General features: G+C 38.2%; 1 protein-coding gene across 1 annotated transcript in view; it reads right to left on the bottom strand.

The window, feature by feature from the left end:
• The window catches only part of LOC106883455 (uncharacterized), a 78,436-nt gene that overhangs the window by 54,005 nt on the left and 11,264 nt on the right, over positions 1–13,167 (bottom strand). Inside the window, exon 3 of the mRNA XM_052970513.1 lies at positions 5,608–9,559. Coding sequence (XP_052826473.1) covers positions 5,608–9,559 — 3,952 coding nt within the window. The remainder of the gene's footprint in view (positions 1–5,607; positions 9,560–13,167) is intronic.

Here is a 13,167-nt window from a genome sequence, read left to right as displayed (position 1 = left end):
CACAAATAAATAGAATTTTAGTCAGTCGGACACTGTGTGTGTATACACACACACACACACACACAAGTAAGCACTTAAATGCAAAACAAGGTGGAAAAAACAGTACTCAAATACTGAAGGTAGAATAATATGCATTAAAGCTGCAAAAACATCACAAAAACTGCTACTCAAAATTTCATGCTCCTGTTCATTGGATAGTTGTTATCAAGAATGGAATGATTCCGTTCTTGATCACAACTGTCCAACAAATGGGAACAAGAAACTCTGAGTAGCAGCTTTTGTGATGTATTTGCAGCTTTAATTAAAAAACTAGACACACACACATATGTACATATACACTTATATACATACACAAACATACATACATATACAAGAGTTCTGTTAGTAAAGTAAGAGTTGCCAATGGGTACAATGATAAATTTAATGTACAGATAGGTGTTCACCAAGGCTCTCTTCTCAGTCCCCTTCTATTCATCATTGTCTTCCAGGTCATAACAGAAGAATTTAAGACTAGAAACCTATGGGAACTACAATATGCTGATGATCTTGCCTTCATAGCAGAATCTGTAACAGAATTAGAAAGGAAATTCCAGATGTGAAAACAGAACCTGGAATCAAAGGGTCTTAAAGCTAACTTAGCAAAGACCAATCTCCTAGTAAGGAAGAAATCAGACAGGACCTTTCACCCTTCTGGTAAATGGCCCTGCTTGACATGTAGGAAGGGTGTAGGCAGAAATTCTATTTGGTGTACTCAGTGCAAGCTGTGGACATACAAAAAGGTGCAGTGGAATAGTAGGAAGGTTAACAGAGAAAGTAGTGTTTGTATGTGGAATATGTACAGGATCCATAAAGACCATAGATACAAGGGAAACTGATTTCCTCAAATGTCCCAGAGGTTCTGTGGAAGTTGTAGATAATGTTTGCTACCTAGATGACTTAATTAGCAATAGAGGAAAGTGTAAAGGCTAGAATAAGAATAGGATGGGGAAAGTTCAGAGTGCTTTTACCTCTGTTGTCAACCAAAGGTCTCTCTCTCTCTCTCTCTCTGAGTGAAGGGAAGATTGTATGATGCTTGCATACAAACTGCAATGCTGCATGGTAGTGAGACATGAGCCTTAAATGCAGAGGATATGGAAAGGCACAAATCGAGCATGCTCCACTGGATGTGCAATGTCAGTATGCATGTATGACAGAACACTGGTGTACTGAGAGAAAATTTGGACATAAGAAGAATTATATGCAGTGTGCAAGAGAGGAGACTTTGCTAATTTGGTCACATGATGCAGATGGATGAGGACAGTCACATACAGAAGTGCTGATCACTTAAAGTGGAGGGAAGATGTGGAAAAAGACCCAAGAAGATATTGGACAAAGTATAGAAGGCTAATCTCAAAACGCTGAGCCTTAGTAAGGAGATGATAGATGACTGAGATATGCAGTGCATTGTTGTACCCACCCCAACAGAATTGATGCCCTAAAACCAAGGGGCCACATAAAAAGCATTGGTGTGGGTGCTGGTGCCACATAAAAAGCACCCTGTACAATATGTAAACAGACTATGGAACATGGTGCAAACCCTGGCCTTGCCAGTTCCTGTCAAGCTTGTCCAACTCATGCCAGTATGGGAAACAGATGTTAAATGTTGTTGATGATGATATATACATACACAGACACATGTATGTGTATACTTTTACACACACACACACACACACACACATGCAGACATGGCTGTGTGGTTAAGAAGCTTGCTTCCCAACCACATGGTTTCAGGTTCAGTCTCACTGCATGGCACCTTGGGAAAATGTCTTCAACTTTAACCCCAGGCCAAGCAAAGCCTTGTGAATAAATGTAGTAGACAGAAAGTGAAAGAAGCCTGTCACATATGTATATGTGTGTACATGAATATGCATGTGTTTGTGTTTCCTTGTCTTGACATTGTGTGATAGTTGTAAATGAGTGCCACCATCATAAAAGTGCTGCCCTTCATTTCCAATCTTCTGTGTAAACATATCTGGCCATAGGAAATTATTACCTTACTTGGAAAGAGGTGAGGATTGGCAACAGGAAGGGTATCTGGCCATAGAAAATCTGCCTCATTAATTCTATCTGTCCCATGCAAACATGAAAAAGTGCATTAACATAATAATGACGATGAGGTCCATAATGATGATATATAAATGCAGTTACTGTCCTATAACTATTAGAAATCTCATCTGAAATCCTAACATTCTAATCTACATGACTCCAACATGTAGTTCCTTAAAAACTTCAAGGACTGTTCACAAGCAAAAGACTCACAATGATCACCTTTCTTTTCAGAAAACTAGCTTCCTAAAATCTCTCAGACAACATTATATAACTAACATTGAGTTTGGATATGCCACAAAAACAGAATTGTAACCAAAATTCAAACAATTAACCACATTTTTTGAGATGAAAGATTCTTTTTCTACTGTTTGATCTTACTGGTTTTGGTCATTGTTTAATCAAAGGATTTAGGTGATTATATAAATTTGCAGTACTTTATCTGGTATACATTTTACACATAAAGAAGAAAAAAAGCAAAATTAACCTGGGTGGAATTTGAACTCATAACATAAACAACATAACCAAATACTCTATGGTATATTATCTGATACTCTAGCAGTTCTGCCAATCCACTACGATATCTAAACAAACACTACGTAACTGGCTGGATCTTCAATAATAATCAAGAACTTATTACCCTTAATTTAGAAACAAAATTTCTTGTTTCAATCCAATCTCTATTTACTCATTGAAAATATGATACCTACTGATCATCCAAGATCAGAGTGATTAAAGCATAGCATAGATATAAATATTGTATATTTATATCTTTGCTTTCTATCTCAAGAAAGGAAGTGTAATGTGATAAAAGTAGATAAATTGTCTGACATAATTTTATATTAGAAACATATCCTACAAAGGAGACTGTTTTGCAAAGTACAAAATAAATTATAAACTGCTAAGTGAGATAATTTTCATCTATAGCTAGCATAATTAATAAAAGTAAAACAATTTCTTGCAACCATTAACCTACAATATGTTAGAATTTATTCATTCCCAAGATTGAAACTGAATTACAATTATCCATTTTTTAGTAAATATATAATAATTAAGCACTTGAGAAAACTTTATTGGGGGGTGGGGTAATATAAACATTTAACAACTACACTAAAATTTACTTTTATCAAAACAGAGTTTCCATCATCAATTTGAAATTTTGTTTTTTCTTTTAACTAGTAGAAATCTCTTTGGAATTAAAAAGATCATTCTACTTCCACACATCCTGAATGAATCACAAGCCAGTAGTAATTGTAACAATTACCTGGATTTACCTGAGAGATTATAAGTACTGTAATTTCATTGACATTAATATAGAAAATTGACTTTCACAAAAAAATAAATATGTAATGTAAATACCACAAATATACGTGATATGTGATTTGTAGAACAGTGAGGAATATTTAAAATTTGAACGGAAACTAACATCTCCCACCTTTTAATTCTAAACACTTTACACAGCATCTCTGGAAACAACTATCCATCTTCAAAAGGTAAGAAATAGAACAAAATATTACATATTACTACTAGAGAGAGAGAGAGAGAGAGAGAGAGAGAGAGAGAGAGAGAGCGTGTGTGTTTGTTTGTTTTAAGGCAAAATTTTCCACCGAGTATGCCACTTATAGGCTGCAGGTGTGATATGTCTTTTTGAAGCAACTGAAGAATCTCAGGGAGCTCAGAAAACTTTAGTGTTTTTTAATGCACTGCACCAGTGCATATGTATTCTTTTGTGATAAAATGCAATGTATACATCCATCTCTGTTTAAAAAAAAAAAAAATTAATATATATTTATATAAACTGGTGTTTCTTAACACTTTTACTGTCTTAGTGTGATTTGAATCAAACAAGTCAAAAATCACTGGCTTGGGTATGGTTAAAATTTTGCTGAAGCACTGCATAGCATTTAGAAATTCATCTATGATGGATCTCCAGTGAAATCGGAATCAAAATCGTAATTGAACCATTACTCGATGACTGGCACCTGCGCCAGTGGAGCACTAACAGCACTGTCCGAGCATGTTCATTGCCAGAGCAGCTGTCTGGCTTCCGTGCTAGTGGCCCGTAAATAGCACCATTTGAGTGTAATCGTTACCAGAGTTGCCTTCTAGCACTTGTGCTGATGGCACATGAAAAGACATTTGAGCGAGGTCGTTGCCAGTGCCGCTGGACTGGCTCCCATGCAGGTGGTATGTAAAAAAACACCTTTTTGAGCATGGCCGTTGCCAGTACCGTGTGACTGGCCCTTGTGGCGGTGGCACGTAAAAGCACCCACTACACTCTCGGAGTGGTTGGCGTTAGGAAGGGCAGGGCATCCAGCTGTAGAAACTCTGCCAGATCAGATTGGAGCCTGGTGCAGCCTTCTGGCTTGCCAGTCCTCAGTCAAATCATCCAACCCATGCTAGCATGGAAAGCAGACGTTAAACGATGATGATGATAATGATGATGATGATGATGATGATGATGATGCTGATGATGAAGGATTCAGTTATTTGATTATATGAGATTAACATGAAAGTGGCTGAACTTTCCACAAGTATATTACCCTTAATATAAGTCTCAGGCAGACACAGAATGATAGTGTGTGACAAGGTTGTACCTTTTGAATTAGAAGCATAATCCACCCAACAGACTACAGTTCAGTCTCCATCTGCCCTAATTTACATCTAATTTTAACCATATGGTGTGAGTTGACTCAAGGTTATAGAAAATTACATCTGCCTAAGATGGCACACAGAGGGATTGAACCCAGGGCCTGTAGTTGCAAAGCAAACTTCTTAACTAATCAGCGATGCTGTGCTTAGAGAAATTAATCTATCTTGCTCTACTAAATACAGAATTTTCAGCAACAGATAGAACAAAAAATTACAATCAAGAATAATTTTAAACACAAACTAGGAAATGAGTAAAATACAAACCAGATTATAATAGCAAAAGTTTTCCTCTATGTGAGTAGTCTTACCTGTGCTTTATGTTTGCTTTAATACACATGAGAAATAAATTAATGAATGATGTTAATAAAACTAGATTGGTAAGGGAATGGAAAATATAGATGAATAACTAACTAACAAAGAGTTCGATAGGGGGGTAATTTTCTTTCCATTTGTTCTGAGCTAACTCTCTCTTTCTCTCACACACACACTGAGATCAACACATTACATAAACATCAATATTAAAAACAATGATGGTAGTCTAAGAGGGTAAAATGCTCAGAACAATGACAAGTGAGATGATACTGAAATGTTAACACTATCACTACTTAGAACCAAATATTGATAAATGAAAAAAAAGTATTGATAAAAAAAAACTTATCAGATACTGCATTAATAACATCTCTACATATGCATTTTTTTAAAATAATAAGGAAACAGTAACAACAGTTAGTTCCAATTCAGTGAATAATCTTAAATAATTATTATCATTATTATTATTATTATATATTTTTTAACACCCTCATTTTTAAAACAATTTCCCTCCCCTTTATTTCCTCACATCCATTTTACCAAGTTTTCCCAAAAGCTTACCTGTTCATTAGTTTCTGGATGTGTTCCAGATGGCTTATCTTGCTTTTTGCATGGTTTTCTGTCTTTTTTAGATGCTGGCTCTGAATGTTTTGTAGTATTAGGATTAGTAACATTGATGATGGGGGGTGGAGGAGAAAGCAAGGAAGGAGATGGAGTGGGAAGAGGAGGGGGAGGAGGTGGCTGAGGAGTAGTGATAGAAGAAAAAGTTTGTTTATTTTTCAAGGCAGGTGTTTGGTTGGAATGCTGGTCAGTATAAGCAGAGCAATCCAAGCTGTCGTTATTCCTGACACAGGTTGACTGCCATATGCCCTTACCAAGAATACTGAAGTTGCTGGTTCCAGCCAGTCCCATACAAGCGTTTAAAGTATCTGTATTCAAAGAAGTAGGAAGCAGTGGCTCAGCAACAATTGCTGAACTCGATTTCACATATTTAGTCAAGTTACTGCTATTCAAAGAGGTGGTAGTGTTACTACAAGGGAAACTTGTACCGATAGTATTCCAAGTAGATGCTGTCGTAGTGCTGTAAGAGTTCACTTCAGGAGCATAATGAAGGTCGTTATTACTATCATTGGGACTAGATGTGCAGTTTGAAGAAGGAGTGAACACATGGGGATTTGAAAAGTCTGACTGAAAATATGACTGAGCATTGGCATGACTGGATCTTACAACTACAGGCTGTGAAGGAGAACTGATTGGAGAACCCTGCAAATTTTTACTATCTTGAGAAGTTGCAGATTTTGTATTTTTTACCATTTGTACAGACAAGCTACCCACAGCTTTATTAATGTGGTTATGATTCATTAGAGACTCTGAGGAGTTGGGGACAGAATTAGTAGGGAGTGTTTTCATAATGCTATGTGGGGACTTTAAACGAGTGCTTGATTGAATTTGTTGTAAAACAGGTTGAATTTGGTGTACTCCTTGTAAAACAAATTGGGTTTGACCAATTGGAGTCTCTGAACTACTCTGAATCGAAGATGGAGAAACAATCCCATTATCATCTTTCTTACAAGAATTTCCTTGGGCAACAGAATTTTCAGAATTTTTGTTTATCTGACAAGACTGAAAACCAGTGGATGGAATCGAGCCACACACAGACATTGGTGAACTGACTACAACTGTTTTAGCTGAGCCAGCTTTTGAATTTGAATTCAGATAAGGTAAATTATTATATGTTTGCAAGGGATTACATGAAGAGGAGACACTCGGACATGGCTTGGTGTAATTGTTGTTGTTTGGCCTTTTCTGTCCACTAACATATTTGGCAAGGGTTGTTGATATCGACAGTTCTCCAGCTGATGATAAGGGCAATGGCAAGGCAATTTCTTTCTTACCCATCCCTTGTGGTGCTACATTATTTGCAGCAGCAGCTGCTTTGCGTGAATTTTGAGCCATTAGTTCAGTTTCAGCTTTCAAAACACTTGCAATTAGAGCATCAGTCACAATGCTTGGTGTACCTGGTTCTTTAGATGTCTTATCTTTGTTCTTTCGCTGATTTCTCTCTTTCTTTTGTTTACCATATGATGCATTAGGATTCATAGGAGAATTCACTGCAACTGGTGCTCTATGACAAAGTTTCTTTCCAGGCAATGGAGCATATTGACAAGATTGTATATTTCTTTGTACATGGCTAATTGATGCCCGTATAAATCCAGTTTGATAAGAAGATGAGTTACACATATTTCCCGTCATAGGATTGTTGTTGTTGGCAGGAGATAACTGCATATAAGTGTGTTTGTTATTTCTGTCTTTAACAGAGCAACTTTGAGGGGACATCATAGCACAATCAGTCTGCATGTTACCATGTGAATTAGGGTCATTCCCAGTAACAATGGAAGTATTCGATCCTGATTTTTTCTGCAGTGTCAATGAATTAGTATCAGAAACTTCTGCTTTCAGCATAGGCATATGTACAGAATTCTGATGGGAATTTCCAGATCCAATTGTAGACATTTGTTCTGCAGAAGACATCTCATGAGATTGTGGTAATAAAAGTGGCATCTTTTTATTTGAATACATACAACATGATGAAGACTTAACTGAAATGTCGTTGGTATTTACAGTTGACTCATTCCCCACAGTTGAAACATGTCCATCTTGGCTTCTATTATGTGAAGAGATCAATTCTCCTTTATTAATTGAAGCTTGTTTAGAGGATTCAGGTGCATTGTGAAGAATATCATGGGCCAATTTAATCAGGTCTTGTCCTGAATCAGTAAAACTAGGATTTGAATACAGTTTACTTGAAGAGACTTGCTGCAATTGTTCATTAGTAGCAGAAGACTGCTGCGACATATCAGAATACTGTACAGTATGTTGAACCTGCTGCAGCTGTTCCTGACCTGCATCTTTTGGTTGTTGTTGTTGTTGATGATGATGATGGTGATGATGGTGGTGATTGTTGCTGTTGTTGTTCTTGCCATTGTATTGGTGATGCTGGTGAGGATGATATTGCTGCAGTTGCTGATGCAAGTGAGGATGCAGTTGCTCTTGTTGTTCTTGGATTTGATGATCTTGCTGCTGTTGATAGTGTTGTAATTGCTGATTATCCTGAGTTTGTTGCTGCTGCAGAGAGGGATATTGTTGCTGTTGAGGATACTGGTATTGTTGCTGTTGTGAATAAGAATACTGCTGCTGTGAAAGAGAAGGGGAGTTCAGTTGTTGCTGTGGTGATTCTTGAGGCTGTTCCACCAAACTGCCTGCACAATTCTCATCTGAACACATGCAGCAACATGTCAAATGTGATGAGTTACATTCCTCAGACATACAACTATCTTGCATGCCCTTACCATCTGAGTAAAAGCCAGCTTCATTACCATCTGAGGTATGGTCTGCTGTAAAACCACAGCATGATTCATGATTGCCATTGGTGTTAGCAAGTGGACTGACATCCAGGGACTTACTGGATCTTTTCTGTTTATCTGTTAAAGGCTGACTGTTGACATTCATTGGGTGTGGTAGGTGAAGATTGTTGTTCAGTTGCCCACAGTTTGAATTGGCTTGGCAAGGTGGGGCAGGACTACTGGAACAACTATAATAAGAACCATTAGTTCTAGATGGCTGAAAATGTCCTGAACAGCACTCTTGTTTCAATTTTTTATGCAAGGGTTCATCATGATTTTCAAATGAAGAATTTTCATTTTGAACCATGTTATTTGGAACGCAACCTTCCGCTCCAGGTTTGAAGCCATATATATTTTGATTTGAAGACATTCCTTTCATAGCAAGATTGGTATCTATTAATTCTTTCTTCACTTTTTTTACCTTCTTCTTCATCTTTGTGTTGGAATCTGCATTGAGTGGAGTGAATTTAGACAAACCATCATATGAATCTGAGTGAGAAACTTTATCTGTTATTTCACCATTTTCTCTGAAATGCTGTGCAGATGTTTCTTTATTCACTAGCAAACCAGAACTATGTGTCATAGCTCCATATGCCTGAGTGTGAGATGACATATAGTTGTGAGATGGTGAAGTGCCATTATGATAATTATTTGGCTGCATACAAGAATAAGATTGTGCAGCACAACATGAAACAGGACAACTATAACAACAGCTAGAATTATTAGGTGACAGACAACCATTTCTGTTAGGTTTCATTAAACCATCATTTATTACAGACTTCATTTGATTTTCCACTATTGTTTTCACTGTTTCATCTATTTCACAGTCTTCATCAATTTTCTTCTTACGTTTTTTCCGTTTTTTTAGTAAACAAGTATCATTAACTGATAACTCGTGTTCTATTTTGAGACCGACTGGCTCCTCAGCAGTCTCTGACATAGCTTGTCGAATCTCTTCTTCAGTTATATCCTTCCAAGGACCATCTTTATCTTTTTTCATGCCAGGAGGACGACCACGCTTTTTCATGTTTTCCAGTTTAGTGACTGGATGTCTTTTTGTGGAGACAGTTCCAGAACTATTGGCTTCAAAAGCATTTCGTTTGTCACCACTAAAAACAAGAGAAAAAATATAATACTAAAGAGAAACAATTTTTAAAAAAAATTTGTGATGCAAATAACATTTCTAAAAAAAAAGTTATTTTACAGTTAGAAAAGAAGGGTGAAAAAAACTGATGTCTGGAAAACATTATATATCATGGAAGGAAGAGTAGAGGATAGTAGATCAAGAGGCAAGCAAAGAGCTCAATAGGTGCACAATATCATGAGATGGTTGGACAAGAGTGGCAAGACAGCTGGAGAACTCACTCATAATTGAGAAGACTTTCATTGTAGTGTCATCAATGTGCTGCAGGTGTGCAATACATGATGATAACAACAATGATTGTGCATATAATTTCAACATTACCACAACTCATTCAAAAATTAAGTTCAAAGGAACATTCACGTATTTTCACACCCATTTAATATCACTTGCATACCAACCCAACAAGACATAATATAAACTAGACTAAACAGGATATATCAACAGCATTAGACATAATGGTCATAATACACGAAGTACGCCAACTACAATGGACACAATATACAAACTAGACCCTACATAAAATACCAACTACACTGGACATTATATGTCAAATACACTGGATATAATATACCAACTAGAGTGAACATAAGATACAAAATTCACTGGACATAATATAACAACCTGATTGGACGTAATAAACCAGCTAGACTGAACAAAATATATTAACTACACTGGATATATTATACCAAATAGAGTCAATGTAAGATAACTACACTGGATATAATATACCAACTACACTGGACATAATATACCAAGTAGACTGAACACAATACATTAACTACACTGGACATAATACACTAACTACTTGAAACAGAATATATACCAACTAGATGGATATAATATACCCACTAGACCGAACAAAACATTCTGACAAGACTGGACATAAATAAACATTCCAACAAGACTGGACATAACACTCCAACAAGAGAGGACATAACATACCAATTAGAGTGGATGTAAGATACCAACAAGACTGAACATAAGATGCCAACTGGACTGGACATAATATACAAACTAGAGTGGGCATAATATACCAACTGGGCTGGACATAACATACCAATTGGACTGGACATAATATACCAACTAGACTGGACATTATGTACCAACTAGATTAGATATAACATACCAACTAGATTGGACATAATATACACAGACTGGATCTGATTTACAACTAGACTGTACATAAGAACCAACTAGACTGAACATTATATACGAACTATACCGGACATAATATGCTAACTAGACTAAACATATCAATTACACTGGACATAGTATAAAAAGTAGGATGAACATAATATACCAACTAGACTGGACTTAACTAAACGGGGCATAACATACCAACTAAACTGAATATAATATACAAACAATACTAAATATACCAATTAACACTATGTATCATCATCATCATCATCATCATTGTTTAATGTCCGCTTTTCATGCTAACATGGGTTGGATGATTTGATTGAGAACTGGCGAACCAGATGGCTACACCAGGCTCCAATCTGATTTGGCAGAGTTTCTACAGCTGGATGCCCATCCTAATGCCAACCACTCCGAGAGTGTACTGAGTGCTTTTACATGCTACCGGCATGAAGGCCAGTCAGCGGGTACTGGCAACGGCCACACTCAAAATGGTGTATTTTATGTGCCACCTGAACAGGAGCCAGTCCAGCGACACTGGCAACGACCTCGCTCAAATGTCTTTTCACATGCCACCAGCACAAGTGCCAGGGAGGCGACGCTGGAAACAATCACACTCAAATGGTGCTATTTACGTGCCACTGGCACGGAAGCCAGGCAGCTGCTCTGGCAACAATCACGCTCAGACGGTACTCTTAGTGCTCCACCGGTACAGGCACGATTTCGCTTTCACTTGCCCCAACAAGTCTTCGCAAGCCGAGTTTAGTGTCCAATGGAGAGGTTGGCATGGGTGCCAGTCGAATTTGGTTTGATCTTGATTTCACTAGCCTCAACAGGTCTTCGCAAGCAGAGTTTAGTGTCCAATGAAGGAAAGGTACGCATAAGTGGTCTGGCTACACCCCTAGCAGAGGCCTCGGATTATGGTCTCACTTGGCTTGCTGGGTCTTCTCACACACAGCATAATTCTAAAGGTCTCGGTCACAAGTCATTGCCTCGGTGAGGCCTAATGTTCGAAGGTCATGCTTCACTACCTAATCCCAGATTTTCCTGGGTCTATCTCTTCCACAGGTTCCCTCAACCGCTAGGGTGTGGCACTTCTTCATACAGCTATCCTCATCCATTCTCACCACATGACCATACCAGCGCAATCGTCTCTCTTGCACACCACAACTGATGCTTCTTATGTTCAACTTTTCTCTCAAGGTACTTACACTCTGTCGAGTATGCACACTGACATTACACGTCCATCGGAACATACTGGCTTCATTCCTTGCAACCTTACGCATGTCCTCAGCTGTCATGGCCGATGTTTCACTGCCATGTAGCATGGCTGTTCGTACACATGCATCATACAGTCTGCCTTTTACTCTGAGTGAGAGGCCCTTCGTCACCAGCAGAGGTAAGAGCTCTCTGAACTTTGCCCATGCTATTCTTATTCAAGAAGCTACACTTTAAGCACACTCTCCCCCACTACTAATTTGGTCACCTAGGTAGCAGAAGCTATCAATTACATTTGATTTTTCTCCCTGGAATGTGGCAGAAGTTGGTTTCTGCACATTTACAGTGTTTATTGCTCCTGAACATCTGCCACATACAAAAAGTAACTTCCTAGTTAGCCTTCCTTTGATATTGCTGCACCTCTTATGTGTCCATAACTTGCACTGGGTGCATCTTATAGAGTTTCTACCTATGCCTTTGCTACAGATCAAGCAGGGCCATCTACCCGAAAGGGTTTGTGTCTTGTCTACCTTCCTACTTATTAGGACTTTTGTTTTAGCTAGGTTGACTCTAAGGCCCTTCGATTCTAGTCCTTGCTTCCACATCTGAAACTTCTCCTCTAGTTCTGATAGTGACTCAGCAATTAGTGCAAGGTTGTCAGCATAAAGGAGCTCCCAGGGGCATCCTGTCTTGAATTCCTGTGTTATTGCCTGAAGGACTATGATAAATAGGAGGGGGCTGAGGACTGAACCTTGGTGGACACCTACCTCTACCCAGAATTCTTCAATGTACTCATTGCCAACCCTCACCTTACTGACAGCGTCTCTATACATGGCTTGCACAGCTCTCAAACCATTCTTTTATCCCTAGTTTCCTCATTGACCACCAGATAAGGGGACCCTGTCAAAGGCTTTCTCCATGTCAACAAAAGCCAGGTACAGAGGTTTAACTTTGGCTAGGTATTTCTCCTGCAGCTGTCTTACCGGAAATATAGCATCAGTGGTGCTTTTCCCTGGCACAAACCCAAACTGCATCTCATCTAAACTGACTCTCTCCCTAATTAGTTGGGCTATGACCCTCTCCGTGACTTTCATTACCTCATCCAAGAACTTGATACCTCTGTAATTATTTGTATCTAAAGCGTCACCTTTAACTTTGTAGCAGTTGACTATGGTGCTGCTACACCAGTCATTGGGTATGACTCGTTCGTGTATC

Source organism: Octopus bimaculoides, chromosome 9 (assembly GCF_001194135.2).
Source record: "Octopus bimaculoides isolate UCB-OBI-ISO-001 chromosome 9, ASM119413v2, whole genome shotgun sequence".
NCBI lineage: Eukaryota > Metazoa > Mollusca > Cephalopoda > Octopoda > Octopodidae > Octopus > Octopus bimaculoides.
Note: the sequence above shows the minus strand (reverse complement) of the source record. Positions and strands in the feature narration are given on the sequence as shown.